The sequence below is a fragment of the Lepisma saccharinum genome, chromosome 11 (genome assembly GCF_977018435.1).
Source record: "Lepisma saccharinum chromosome 11, izLepSacc3.1, whole genome shotgun sequence".
Lineage (NCBI taxonomy): Eukaryota > Metazoa > Arthropoda > Insecta > Zygentoma > Lepismatidae > Lepisma > Lepisma saccharinum.
In genome coordinates, this window is record NC_139239.1 from 30,949,488 (window position 1) to 30,965,427 (window position 15,940).

The 15,940-nt window shown below is 37.4% G+C and overlaps 1 protein-coding gene across 1 annotated transcript in view; it reads right to left on the reverse strand.

The window, feature by feature from the left end:
• Positions 1-1,714: 1,714 nt before the first annotated feature.
• Positions 1,715-15,940, reverse strand: part of LOC145994987 (uncharacterized) — a 54,828-nt gene continuing 40,602 nt past the window's right edge. Inside the window, exons 3-5 of the mRNA XM_083131521.1 lie at positions 13,247-13,824; positions 8,319-8,506; positions 1,715-4,436 (exon numbers count right to left, since the gene is read on the reverse strand). Coding sequence (XP_082987647.1) covers positions 1,715-4,436; positions 8,319-8,506; positions 13,247-13,824 — 3,488 coding nt within the window. The remainder of the gene's footprint in view (positions 4,437-8,318; positions 8,507-13,246; positions 13,825-15,940) is intronic.

Below are 15,940 nucleotides of genomic sequence, written 5' to 3' on the forward strand. Positions count from 1 at the left end.
TTGCACCTCAAAAAAGATGTGCATTACAAATTTTTGTATTTGAGTTCTGAAAATGCATTTTCATTCAAAGCTAGACAAATCTTATGGAAATGAATTTATATATTGATGTGTGGAAGTTTTCAGTATCACATACAAAAATTCTACAATCCATTATTATTAACTGTAAGTAATTAATGTTTAATGACTGCAGTTCTGCAATACAGAACACTTCAGTCACATAAGTTAACTGTGACAGTACAACATAAATGTTACATAAAGAGTTACAAGAACAAAGTTTTGTGGGCATGTTATGCTTAACTTTCCTTCATATATTTCAATTATAACATGCTTAAGACTAAACACAGTGCAGGACAAACATAACTACTTTATAACATTTGTAATTATATCACTTTTAAAGGTAGACTGAGTACATGTTTTCATTTAAATCCATCTTATAGTAAACAAAAAGCAAAAATGCAGCATACAATGTACAATTCATAATATATGCTACAATACTAGACATATCCACTGTCATTGCCAGAAAAAAATACTTAAAAAACTTCCATCATTTACTTTGAAAATTGATGCTACTTTATTTCGAACATCTATTTCTTTACATAGTACACAATACAAAATTATCAGGTACACAAACCATTAGGTGCTTACTGGCCTTAGTTATGTACACAATTGCCCCCCCCCCCCAACACACACACAATTGCACTCCTTGATGCACATCACATGCATATTTAAAGCAACACTTAGATTCTGCTATTGATGAGGACAGAAGTGGGTTCATTCCCTCACCAAAGAAATGGCAGCTCTCCATAAGCATCTGGATGAATTGCAAATGTTGCCTGCAGAAGAAGCATGTGCAGAACTGTGTGATTCATTCTGTCACAAAGAACACGAAGCTTTTGAAAACAAATATGCACATTTGGATGTTTCTGTAAAAGAGCGACAAGAATTTTATGAGAAATGTGTTGATGAAATACAAGCTGTTGAACAAGAGATAAGGAGAGATTTCCAGCAAAGATGTGTTGGTGATATTGTCGAAGCCCTGCAAGTTCTGTTGGCACAGAGTTATAAGGATGCTGTGCAACTTGAGAAGAAGTATGTGGATGAAATGGACAGATTGCACAAAGCCCATGAGGATAGATTGACCTCAATGCTAGAAACTGAAATCAAACATTTGAAGCTGCTTCAGAGAATTTTCAGTCAGTTACAAAAGAGTGAAAAAGCTCTTTATCAGATTGACTTGAAACTTGATATCCAATCAAAACATTCATTCATTATATAGGAGAGACAAATAAAACTTTGCATCAAAACCTTCAAAATGTCATGAAGAAAATATTTTGTGCTTTCTCTTTGTAACAATACATTTATATTACATACATTTTCTATCTTAAAAAATTCTATTTTACTTACATTTTTCTGCATATGCATTTACAAATGTTCAGTCTCCTTAATTTCATTGATCTACATCATCAGCAGATGATCACTACTAATGTACAAAAACAAAACAAACGAAAAAAAAAAGTTCTAAGGCAACATACTCTACACAATTTTCTGACCTTTTGAACACAACAATTACATAATACAATGTAAATGTATTGACAATCATTTCAGGATTTAAACATTACTTTTTGACAACTGCTCACTTCTTAAGATGAAATATAATTTGCCTCATTATTTAGTGTTAGACATGTTAGCCTTCTGATAATCATTGGCTAACAACCTAAGTTTTCCTTTCATGGCGTTTCATAAGAAGAAACGCCATTCCGTGAACACGGAAATGCTTATCCAGCTGTAATTGATCTTCAAATGTTTCATAGCAAACTTTGCAGCGAAGTTTCTTCTGTTCACTATGTGCACTATTGCTGTGTGCTTTAGCATCACCACTGGTGCTTGTTTTTTCTAAATAGGGGGTAGGATCTTTAATCCTGTGACTGACAAACAAATGCTTTACTAATGATGGCTCCACAACAAAACAGTGGCCACACTCGCTACACTGAAATGAACTCTTGTCTGCACAATGCACCTTAATGTGTGCTTGAAACTTTGTTTTGTTGTTTGACGTGAAGTTACACTTGCTGCATTCAAAATTGCTTGCAGAAGATGAGCTGGTGACAGACATACCACTTTTGAAAGGAGAAATGTGTTTTTTTCTCTGCTTTCTGGGAGCACGTTTCCCCTTCAAAGACAACTGGCGTGCTTCAATGTCTTTCTGTGATGGCACACTGGCAATCTTTTTGGGTGAAGAAGGTACTGTTGGTAATTTCAGTTTTTCTACCCTAGGCGAGAGACCCAGAAACCTAAGTCTTATATGTTCCTCCGCAAAATGTTTCTGAATAATGCTCCTTTCCAATAATAATCTGTCGTTACAGAGGTGACATCTGTACCATGTTAACTTAATATCTTCAGTTTCTGAGCTGTACTTTTTACTTGGCAAATCCAGGGTCATTCTAATGTAGCCACTATCGTTGTTAAGGGTGCCATGAACATTTTCTTTGTCTGAAGGCAGTTTTTTATTTTTTATATTTGAAGGGTCATCAAAATGTACTGAAGTCGTAAATGCTTCATATTCATTTGAACCATCAGCTGACGTTGATGAAAAACATCCATGATTCTGAAGGGAATCATTATCAGTTATCGGCTCTCCACAACTATAACATAAATCAACTACCTCTGTTTTTATATCTATGAATGTTGATGCCAAATTATCTTCTATTGTTGCATTTTTCTTGTTGTGAGCCAAGGCTGAATTATTTCCAACATTTTTTTCTGTATCACTTCCTGAAGACATCGATGCTTCTGCTACTTTGGTTCTGTCATCACTCTTCATGGGTGCACAGCCTTCTACTTCTTTGGCCTTGTTATTTAACAAGTTATTTGTTTGTTGTTCTTGTATTTCCTTCTCATTTGCTACTTCACTTTGTTTATCATTTGCCAAATCTTTTGTTGCTTCATTTTCATCTGCACATTTCTTTCCAGAAATTACACACACATTTGAGCTTTCGGCTTCACAAGAGATATTATTTTTCTCAACAGGATTCTCGGGTTCAGCAGTTTTAGATTCAATTGTATTTTGATTTTCATCATTCATTTTCATTCGTTTATCATTACAAAGTGGTTCATCTTCAAGTTTCCTTTTAACAGATGTTTTAGTATTATGTATCGTGCCATTTTCAACTGAATTATTCTTACTAGATTCATTGGGTTTTGAAACTGGCTTCTTGTTTTTACTTCCAGTCGATTTCCTTGAAGAAGGTACAGGCACATCAGGGGAGCCATTCATACAAAATATTAATGGCAATGACTGGAGAGAGCTGGTTGGAGTCAAAACTCCGTTGCTTTTGGAGGTTGTCTTCTGCAAAGGTACCACTGGCGACACTGCCAGAGGAACTTGTTGAAGCAGAATAAGATCTTTCTTTAATGCACCACTACTTTTCTTCAATGTGGTACTTTGCAAATGTTCTAGCCCTTCATACGTAAGCTTGAGTGCTTTAAATGCAAATTGTACATTTGCTGAAATATCCTTATTATCATTCCTTATACAGTTTGCCCTGTGCGCACAGAAATTTTCTTTATCATATAACACACACTTACAATAATCACACACGTACACATGGGCTTGGTATTTGTTTGAGCGAGAATGAATGCTGACATGTTCCATAACTCTATTCTTTGCGATCAGCCTATCAGGACAAAGCTGACACTGATTATAAGGTATTTCTTCTACATTTTGGTTTTTATGCACTTTCATATTATGATATTGTAAAAATCGAAGATTGTAACATGCTATAGGGCAAAGACCACACTTATACACATGCCTTATATGTGTGTTCAGTATATGAACATTTAAATTAACACTTGCTTGAAACACAAGTTTGCAGCATACACACTTGTATCTCATTTGCTTCTGGGTGTGAAAACACTTATTAGTCAAATGTAAAGAAAATGAAGTCCACACTATAAATTTTTCACTGCAGTCTGGACAAATGTATGGCTTCTTATGTTCATGATATCTTTTATGCGCCAACAGATTGCAATTATTTGGAAGGATTAGTTGGCAGGAATCACATTTTGAACAATTATCATCAATATTTTTGTCTCCAATAAAGTGAGACTTGTAAGATTCTAAAGTGGGAAAAAGCTCTTTACACTCGTAACATCTTGTTTTCTCCCCAGTGTCTACAGGTGGATAACTAGCTACAATAGCTTGAAAGAGACTAGAACCAGTGACCGAAACAATTTCAGGAGGGTTGAGATCCAAATATTCTACAGGAAGGGGTCTCACAGATAGCTTGGCTCCTTCAGTTATTGGATGCTGGCGAAGGTGTGCAAGGAAGTTACATCGGTTGTAGAATACAATTATATTAGAACAGTCCTCGCAGGAGTAGGTGATAAGCACACTGCGTCTATCTGTATGCCTTGATAAGCTGCATGACAGAGCAAACCTGAAAAGTAAATTCACTATTATGTAAATAGTGCAAAACTAGTGCCTTGTGCCATTATATCTATTGTAATTAATACACACACACACACACACACACACACACACAAACAATGGAACCATGATTATATGTATTTTCAAGGAAGCATGGTTACAGAAATTATAAATAGAAAATATATTATTATTTATAATCTGGGGACCTTTTAATGAGAGTTTTCTTTATTGGGATGAAGATCAAATATATAAAGGGTGCATTAAGTGTGTGACATTAAGGGCCTAGACGGATTAAAATATTCAAATGAACTGATTTCACATGAAGTACTTTGTGGAATCTCCTAATAAATAAATAAATATTTTTTAAAAAAAACTTTAATCTGATGGTATAGCCTGAATGCATGAAAACCATTAATGAAAATACGCTGTGTGTGTGGCACTAAAATCTAGGAAAAGTTGACCAATAATGTATTGATAATTTATATATGATTGATAAAACAACGATAATTTTTTAAGCATTACATGATTTCATAGGGTTAATTGTGGCATGTTCATAAAAAAAGTTTGCTTTTTCAAAATTACAAGGTGTACTGGCAACATTGGTCATGTCAGATGTCAGTACCAGGTGTGCCTGATAACTGGATATGTTATTTAATTAATGAGCACATGAATGAAAAGATTTGAAATTTATCAAACAAAAAGATAGTTAGGTTAGTTTATTGAATGTAATGCATTGTTCTTTTTAATAATAAACACAATAATAATCTGTAATGCACAAAATGCATAACAATTTATCGTTCTTTTTATCAATTCGATAAATACCCACAGAGAAAATCAATACACTTCGAAAAATTTTGCAAGCGACTTTACAGCTGTGTTGTATAGACATTTGTGTTTACTTTGTACAAAAACTTTCTTCCACCTAAGGAACTTCTTACATATTCATGTAAAACATGATTTTCTTGCTTAATGTTTCAAAAGCATCCACATATAAAATGTTAATACCCAGTGTAAGTGTCATGTCTCTATTGCTTTTGGAACAAAATTTAAATACGTTCAAAATCTCGGTTGCATGACTTTTCGGACACACTGTCGGTAGGGATCTTGGTATATCGAAAACTCAATAACACCGAAAAATGTAATTGTTTCAAAAATATGTATGTTTTTGCAGTGACATATTCTGAACAGATCTTTTATGCATTCGAAGTCACAAAATAATGCAAATTGTAATTTTTCACAAATTTCAACACTTGAAAATTAACAAGACACGAAAAATCCAACATTCTTGTGTTTTAAGCTTAAAAAATAAAACTGGACCCATTTACGCATGTAGAAAGGCCAAGATGAAGATGGACCTAACAAAAATTGGTAAAGATGGAAAAGCAGTAAAGATGTAGTAAAGTAAAGGAGAGGGAGAGATGGAAGACTTGTGTTGTTGCAGTCATAAACTTTCAGATCTAAAAAGGATAAAGAGTTAGTTAGTTATTTACCCATGTATAACATGCATATTTTCCAAAATTTTATCCCAAACAGAAACTATGGTGCATGTTAAACATGGATGACAGCTACAAGGGTCGTTCAAGGTTGACCGGGATTTTCGTACGTAAAAAATCGATGAATAGCCGGATCATGATGAAACATGCGGGTGACGTAATGTATTCCTTCACGAGTAACTAGCGCCCGGCATGACGTATTTCGTGCATGCGCAGCAGTTGCAGCGAACATGGCAGCAAGCAGTGTGTCTGTGGCTGTGGAGCAGCGGTGTGTAATCAAATTTCTCGTGAAGGAGAAAGTGAAACCAGCCGAGATTTTCAGACGATTGCAAGCACAGTATGGTGAACAAACGATGTCGCGGACAAGAGTGTACGAATGGTGTGAGCAGTTTTGCGAAGGACGGGAACTGGTGACAAATGAAGCGCATGGACACATTCGCCCGACTGCAGTCACACCAGTGAATATCGCACGTGTTGAGCAAATGATTCTTGAGAACCGGCGAGTAACAGTGCGGGATATTGCTGCCGAGGTGAATATCAGTGTCGGGAGTGTTGAGACAATCATTCACGACCACTTACGCTTCCGCAAAAACTGTGCAAGGTGGGTTCCCCGCCAGCTGACATTCGATCAGAAGTGGACACGCAGGACGGTCTGTGAACAGCTTCTGAATCGGTTTCGAGCAGAAGGTGATGAATTGTTGCAATCCATCATCACGCGTGATGAAACATGGTTGCACAATTCAACCCCAGAGACCAAAAGACGCAGCATGGAGTGGCAGCATAAAGGTTCCCCGCCCCCCAAGAAAAGCAAAACGCAGCCGTCCGCTGGAAAGATCATGGCAAGTGTCTTCTGGGACATGAAGGGCGTTATCCATGTGGATTTTCTGGACAAAGGGAGCACGATTAATGCCCAGTATTACTCCACATTGTTGAGTGGTGCTGTACGAAAGTCCATTCGCAAGAAAAGACCTGGGATGTTGTCTGCAAATGTCATTCTTCTCCATGACAATGCCCGCCCTCACACGGCCAATGTGACAACAACAACTCTGGCCGACATGCGCTGGGAAATTCTGCCCCATCCCCCCTACAGGCCGGATTTAGCCCCCAGTGATTATCATTTGTTTGCACCCCTTAAAGACCATCTGGGAGGGAAGAAATTCACGACAGACGAAGCACTGCGGAGCGATGTCCTCCAGTGGCTACGACAACAACCAAGTTCTTTCTACGCCCAAGGAATTCGGGAGCTGCCAGAACGATGGCAACGGTGCCACGGCGTGCACGGAGAATACTTTGAAAAACTGACATAGTTTGGTGTTTCTTCTGCTACCTATTTCCTCTGCAGAAATAAAAGTCCCGGTCAACCTTGAACGACCCTTGTACATGAAATCACGTGTCTCCCAAGGTTTTTCACCTTCTAAAGAAACATTTCACATCACCGAACAAAATGACGGGGTTCTAGCTGTGATCGAGTGCACACCTACCGTTACACTGGAGCCATAACATTGGTATTTGTCATGCAGGAACCATTTTGCATTACAGATTTAAGCAGCATGGTTTTGATGGAGGTCGAGTGGTCACCTACCATCGCACAGGAGCTGTAACATTGGTATTTGTTGTGTGCAAAATAAGTGGAAAAATAACTTGCTCAAAAATTGTTTACAATATATGACACTGCCATGAACAGACAGTAGACCATGTGACACAAATTAAAGTACTACTTGAAGAGCAGAATGGATGTATAGCTTTAGGTATATTTGGCAGAATAGTGTGCTAAAATAAAAATGTGAATTTTTGGGAAAATAACACGAAAAAGTTAAAATAATAATAATAATTTGGAAAAATAACACCAACTTAAAATCGAGATCCCAAATTACATGTAAACCATGTCACTTACTATGGAGGAATGAATTAAAAGGGAAGGGAAACTCGAAGGGACTTGCTGTCACCGGAAAGTGGCAGAAGAATCAACAAACTGCATCCAGATCATTCATAAATCACATGCACAGATGCGTTGGCAAGTTGATAGCCACATTTAAGGAAACTGGATCCAAACTTGATACGACTTCACAGTGAGCCAACAAGGACTGTTATGGACAACAAACCCAGTAACCAAAGCAGCATGTTTTCTGCACAGGAAAGGAAGGGGGTGGCAGTCATTCAAGATTTGCCTTGCAAAGTGTGCAGTCATGTGTGCCAGATACTAGTTGTTTGTGCATAAGTTCATTTGTTGACAATTGTTCTTTGTGGCTTATCCCTCCAAGATGGGTGTGGTGTACAAGATGGCCAGAAGAGCTGGTTTGTCACTGGGGGAGGGGGTGATGACATTGACAACATGATAACTATAAGGATGGCAAAAACTAACAATGTAAAAATAATAATAATAATAAATTGTCTCTTACTTGTCTCCACATTCCTCACAAGTATAGTATTCTGGAGCTTGTAATATTGGTTCATATGGTGGCAACTGACCCATAAACACCTGAGCATGTTCAGATTCCTCAGTATACTCATTCACTGAATTCTGTTCAGAGTCTTCTGTTGGATCTTGTGCTGGAATATCTGGTTGTTTCTCTTCTTGTGTTCCATTCTAAATAATAATAATAAATTAGTAAAATTAGAACAACATTGAAAATAAAGAGATGAAACTTGTGAAAATTGGAAATACATTACTACACATTTTAAATTACACAAAGTGAAAGATTGCAAAATAATATTAAGTCTGCTGACTTTCTGTACATTTTATCTTCCCCTGATTATACATATTCTCTCACTGTAAATTTTCCACAGTCCATGCAAAAACATAAAACTGACTGAATGTCCACGCATGTATAATGCACATCTGTGTACAATGTGCACCCTGTTTCTTGATGGGGACTAACAATTATCTCATATATAATACATAGTACAATTAAATTTCAAGAAATGGCTTTCTTAGTTGTAGGCCTTAAAGATGCTGCTATGCCGATCAAAAGGCCAGCAAATGTGTCTTAACATAACCATGTTGTAGGGTCTATATGTTAGCTACACCATTGATGTGTTTACATTAGTCACAGCTTTTATTGGCACTTTGGAGCAATATTTCCAAATATAGTTTATAAGGTCATTTCTTGGTTATATTTAGGAATGACACTGTATGGTTTCATGTTGGCTGTCCAAATTATTCCGTGCATAATACACACCACAGTTTCTTGGGGGCAAAAATTTTGGAAAAAAGTTCACATTATACACGAGTAAATATGGTATATACCTGGATGTAAGTGGAATTACAGTTACCCAATTTTTATGCTGAAAGCACTTACAATATTCTTTTGGAAGGATAACAATGTTTGACCAAGCCTTGGTGTAGGAGGAAATTGTATTTCTGTTGGGAGGTGGATCAGATGTTGAGGCACTGTCCTCTGAGGGCCAGGGAGAATGGAACTGCTTTCTTGGTGTGGAATGCATGAGAACTAGAGAATAGCAAGTACTGCATGTTTTTGGTGGGTTTGATGTGGATGGATGCTGTCAAATGATCTTCCTTGATGTGCATGTCCACATCTACGAAAATTATTGGATTGGCAGACTGGGTCCAGGTGAATTTGATGGAATTGAAGTGGTAAAGTTGGTTGAGGTGGCCGCGGTGGCTCAGTCGGTAACGCGTCTGACTACCATGCTAAAGATCCCGGGTTCGATCCCCGGCCGGTTCAAATCCGGGAACTTTTCTAACGGTGGAAGCGGCCCCGGCTCCCACCCAGCGTCGAATAACATGGGTACCTGGGGGAAACCCTGGGGGGTAAAGGCGGTCAGGGGCGTGATGCTGATCACATCACCCCCACTCACGACCGGATCAAGAAAGTGTGGGGCGTTACCCCCACACCCCCTATACGCCTTCATGGTGTGGTGATATGCACAGGGGAACACTTTACTTTTTTTTTACCTTTAAAGTTGGTTGAGGGAAATGAATAGGGATGATTCTCCGTGTGTCCACAGCATGATTCTCCATGTGTCCACAGCATGATTCTCCATGTGTTCACAGCATGAAAATGTTGATAAAATGAAGTTAGTGGAGTGCTTTCCAGGGTTGCCTATCCAGGTACTCTTGTTCGAGTTTGCCCATGAAGAGGTTTGCACAGGATCTGGAGGCACTGTTTATCCTCACATGTGAGAATGGAGTGGGGTTTAGGTCTGCTGTTACGATAGAATTTAATTGAGCAAACTAGGAGTGAGTAATGTAGGTGTAGAAGGAAGTGACATCAGTGGTATCAAGGATGGTGTCTGGAATCAATGATGGACGGGCACTAATTTTCTGAAGTTAAGTGGTTGGTGTCACAAAGGTATTAAGTAGGGCACAGTTTTCAGAGGCTTGAGGTGGAAGTCTATTAAGGCAGAAATTCTTTCTGTGTGGGATTTGTAGCTGGACACGGTGGGTCTGCCAAGGTTGCCAGGTTTGTGAATTTTGAGAGTAGGTAAAAAGAAGGGACGCGGTGGTTTTGTGGAATGAGTGTGGATGTTATAAGGAATGTCAGGACCTCAGAAGAGCCTTGTGTGTGAATGAAATCATGAATTTTGCTGAGCTGTGTAACTGAACTGTGTAACTAGGATATCCCAGATTTCATTTACATTGGCGTCACATTTCAATGACAAATAGATCCAGTATCAATTAAACAATTTGTGCTGAAGGGGGGTGACTTTCTGAGAAAGCACCAAAAGTCACCTCATTTCCCCGTAATACAACTCGGTAACGGCTTCTTGTAGGCTAATCAGGCTCTGTCACCTGGACTTATGGCTACTATAATACTTTCTGGGAAGGTGGAGTCCTGTGTGCTGAGTGTCATTTACAGCCTCAGTTTTTAACTAGGGAATGGAGGTTTTTTCCTCACAGACAGTATGGCTTAAGTTTTGTCTATCTTAGTATTAGTTTTAGAAATTGGTTGAAGTTTTTAACACACACATTTTTCGTTAGGGTATAGTCTTAATTTTTTAGTTAAGATCCATATTCCCATATTATGACAGGCACACAGAGGCTATGTGCTGATGTGCCTATAATTTTAAAATCAATCAACAGGCTCTCTACCAAAATGACAAATCCAAAATTCTTCACTTTTTCACGACTTTTTCTTAACCTTTATTTATTCGGCCCCTACTTAGGTAAAGTTGTAAATTAGCAATTAAGAAAATTCATATTTTTTTTATGTAATGAAAAACCACTACCAAAAGAGCAATTAAGATGGAAATTGAAGCTGTACTTTAATGCATGAATGAATTAATGTTCCCTTACATGTAGTATACCCTGGACTGTATTTGGCTTGGATATCTGGACTCATGGCCAGTATAATCTTATGTGGGGTTTGTATTGTCGTTCCTATATGTTTGTGATTGCCTCTTTATTCATCTCATCTTCATGATTAGCCAAATAGGGCAGAAAAGCGAAGTAAAATAATGTAAATTAATCATCATGACAGCAAAAATTCTTGACCATACGTATGATTTCTCGACTTCTTGACCTACTTGTTGATTTTACTTTTTCTCAACTTTCATGACTGGTAGACAACCTGATTCAATCATATTTGTGCTGAATTAATATTTTTTTTGTATTTTATGGCAGTGTGGAGAAGGATATTATTGCAGCATTCTATTTTATGCTTTTCTTTTGTACAATGGGATATAATGATATTATCGCCATTATCTCTACCTGCACCCTTTGCAATAAATTCGCCAATATCTGGGTTCACTTGACTTTTTACTTAGCTGTCTTGCACATGTGGAATCTGTCTTATCAGTGATACTGTAATATTATATCCCTTCTCTGAATTACTAGTGACATCAACAGTGTCACATAAATATCTACACAGACTTCAATATGGTGGAAACCTGATTTTACATTCCCGGAATTAAAAAATGTGCACACTATACATTCAATTGTAATGGATGAAATACAGTATAGTGTTATTTATTTCTCTTGTATTTTATGGTTGTTACAAGCATATAAACACAATTTCTGTTCTAATAGTTTGGGAGTACATATGCTCCCTTCATAACACATCTATTTTTAAGGGATTTTACATTTTACTGCATCTTAATGTTTTTTTCACCTTGGCCCTGTGAATACACATAATATCAAGGTTTCAAATAGCAAATAACTGATAAAATTCCAATATTAAAAATAACATATAACAACAACAACAACGCAAAATACTTTTGGGGTTCCTTGGTCGCATTCTACACCCTCGAGTTCACAAGGATTTTTTTTTTTGTATGAAGATTGTGTGTTTACAATTGTGAAGAACAAAATTCTGGAGCGCAGAAACAAGTATTTACGACTGTACAGCCGTTTAAAGTTGAGATCTAGCCATTTGAAGTTGTGAGGTGGAAGTCTCCTTGTGGCCATGTTAGTTTCTAGCACCTGTACTCTACTTGCGGCCATGTTAGTTTCGTTGCGCACATACCGATGGATGTATGTAAATGTCGGTTTTTCGGGGCTATACCCCAAGAAATGTCATGAAAATTGCTGTCTAAATTTCCCACAGATTCCGGACTCTGCCCCTGGGGTAATTAACCTACCGACTTTCTCTATATAGTCCCTTTGGAAGGCATGTTAGAAACTGGCCGAGCCACCTGGCCCTAACACTATTTTCTGCACTGACACATGAAGGTTCCAAAAAATTAAGGCTAAAATTTAACCTCAGAAGGTAACTTACCTTTCTTTTCCAAGGCCAGGCACTGAATTGCAGGTCGAAGTTGAATTTGGAAGTCCAAAAGAGAAGTAAGTCGTATGTCAAAAGTCTTTTGTCCTTTGCCACAGAATACTACCCTCTCCTTGCGTTCGATCATAAAAATAAGAAGTTGCAAATTATCCCATCCCACAAGTCATTCAGAAAATACAACCCTCCCCTTTACGGCCTGCAGTTGCCAAAAAGAAATGTGCACTATGTTCAACAAGATAACATATTTACACACCCTGCCAATACATCACACAATTAACATATCACAATCACAAATTATCCCATTGCACAAGTCAATCATAAGAAGAAGAAAAAAAATGTGCAGATGTGCGCCTGTGACCTGAATCAATGATGGACGCCCTCAAAAACCGTATTGACGTTACATACGTAAGGAATTTCAATATTAAAAAAATGTAATTTTCGTAGCACATAGATCTAAAAAATTACCTTCCATGCTATTTTGAAACACCCTTTCTTTTGACGAAAATATTAGAAATGTGCGCGAAATCGAGGTTGTAGAATGTGACCACGGAGCCTCACTTTTGTGGGCATGTCTTCATAAACAAAGATCATACTAAAATTAACTATGTTCCTCATTTTGCTAATTATGATTTTTAATTACTTACTGTAGTATCCTGGTCCTTACTACTTGTGGTGTTTACAACGTGATCATCAGATGAATTTTCACCTTGAACTACAGAATTATCTTCTCCATCTGGTGTAACAACATTGAGAATGGGACATTCCTGTTCACTTGCAATAACCTGCTGCTCATTGGAACTCACTGCTTGGGTCTTCTGTAAAGCATTGGAATCCTTTTGTATAATGTATTCAGTCACCTTCCTGGATTCATTCACTCTTTTGCACTGTTCCACATCATTCATATTATAAATGGCTTCCTTCAGCTCCTGTATGATATCAGATGAAGGTGACACATGATCGGCAGTTCTAATAACTGTTTTAATCACTTCAACATCAGAAGCTTCTGAATGTGAATTAACATTTCTTCTAGGACTAGCATTGTCATCTTCCGTTAAGTCTACAAAATCTATATTGGAACTAGTGGCATCACTTGTAGATTTATGTGAGACATATACCTTCTCACTTACAAGGTTATTACTGGGATGAGATAAAGCTCCTCGGTGTTTCAACTCTTGAACAATACCACTTTGCAGAGACCTGTTCATCACTACCTGAAAAGTATCTGAAAAAAGTAAGGAATACAGGCATATTACATGATGAAATAAATTATGATTCATGTTTGGAAGTAACTAGTTAATTGTTCTGCAGTTAGAGGTAAGAGATACTATTTTATGAACTCTTAACTGTAACTAACTATTTTAAAAGTAAGTAGCTCTAACTGTAATATTGCAGTGTAAGTAACTTTATAAACAGTTCCTTTCACAGTTACTTTATGACACTTAATTTGCAATGAGTTGTTAATACAAGTGCATTATTAGGGGAAGATTAAGACTAAAATATATTTTATTACATTCTATTTACATATTAGCCCCGTCTAGTTGGCTGCACTTTTTGACACTCTGTGCAGTACAGGTGTATCCAGTGTCAGAGTGGTGCAAGGAAATTACGTTCAACCAACTAGACGGAAAGTGGTGTTCAAGTTCAGAAGATTCAACAAATGCCTGTCTGCTGCTTTAAATGGTCATTTGATTAGTTAGCATGCACCACGTGACCATACACCATACATACACCGGTCTGCAAGACAGTGCAGACACCAAATACACTACTTGACTCCAAATCAATGAACTAGATGACTCAGTGTTACACTGTGTAACCAACTAGATGCTTCGGTGCAAAGAGAGTCAAATCGAGTCAAAAAGTGCAGCGAACTAGATTTGCACCATGATACACAGGTGTATTATTCAGTCCATTTTTTTCTCTAATACTAAAAAGTACATGCCAACGGCGGTGCCAGGATTAATCATCTAGGGGTGCTGAGGGGGTGCGGAATGAATTAGGGGGCGCGATGTTGAAAGTATAGAAAGTATCAAACATGCATGTAAAGGCACCAAAACGATTTTTCTCGAGGGAGGGGCAGAGTAATATTTCATATCTTTCTAGGAACTCCTATTTTACCATTATTATTGTTGCTGTTATACAAATTATAAAATTCAAATTGAATTGAAAGTACTTTGGCGTTGGTGTTAAGTTCAGGCTTGACTCCACTATTTGAACAGAAACTGGATTCACCTTATATTCTTTCCATAAACATATAATATTTTGTTCTTAAACAGTTCTTTGTGTTTTTATACTCTTTTCACGATGCACAGATATCAGAGACCACTGATGAGTATTGAATTTGTGTGCGTTGGGTAATAGAAAATTGCCATGCAACCTGAAGTTCTACTACCGTATTTACTCATGTACAATGTGCACATTTTTCCAAAATTTTTGCACTCAAAAACTATAGTGTGTATTATGCACGGAATATTTTTTTATGTTTAAGGTAGCTTATCATGTTACATATCGTTGTAAACTTTAAATTCTATAGTTTCTGAATATGGAACAGTATTCCATTCAAGATTGTGACACTAATGTGCAATGCAGTTGAAATAAGCTCATCACAAAATGAAGGAACGTTATGATTTTCGTGGTCCTTTGGATGAAAGAAAAGATAAGGAGAAAGAAAATAATAATTAAAATGTATTACTGGCCAAATAATATAACTTATATGGAGTGTGTAAATGCCTTTATGAAAGAAATCTTGTTCTGCTAACTGCTAGTTTGAGGGTCCTGAATGGGCCTCTTATGTTACATTAGTCATGGAAAAAGTATATATTTTGAAGTGTTCTTTTTCTTTTAGAAAAATTAAAGAGAAAATGAGCAAAACCATGCATAAAAGTTTAGAGGCCATTTTCCACGATTTTTCACTTTGTAATGTAATGTTCTGCAACACAAGAAAAGCAGTGCTGTTCTGTCAGAATTCGAGCATGCACCTCCCATCACATGGGATGTGTACCAGCGGTATTTGCTGGGTGAGAAATAACAGAAAATAACTTCCTGAGCACTGTAAATCCAAAATGTAATTTTGATCTCCCTTTCTACTATTACAGAATAAATATAATGGTTAAAGAGTGAAAGCTTTGGGATGCTAAACACAGTGGAGGGAGAGGGAGAAGGTGGCTTGGGTTGGTGACTTACTGTTTACAGAAGAGGATATTCTCCTCTTGGTCCACATAGCAACAACAGGTGACTCACTGAATAGGTATGATGTCACTAGCTCTTGATTGGCATAGCAACAGCTTTACCACCTACAACTAAGAAAGCCATTTCTTGAACCTGGATTATACTGCACATTA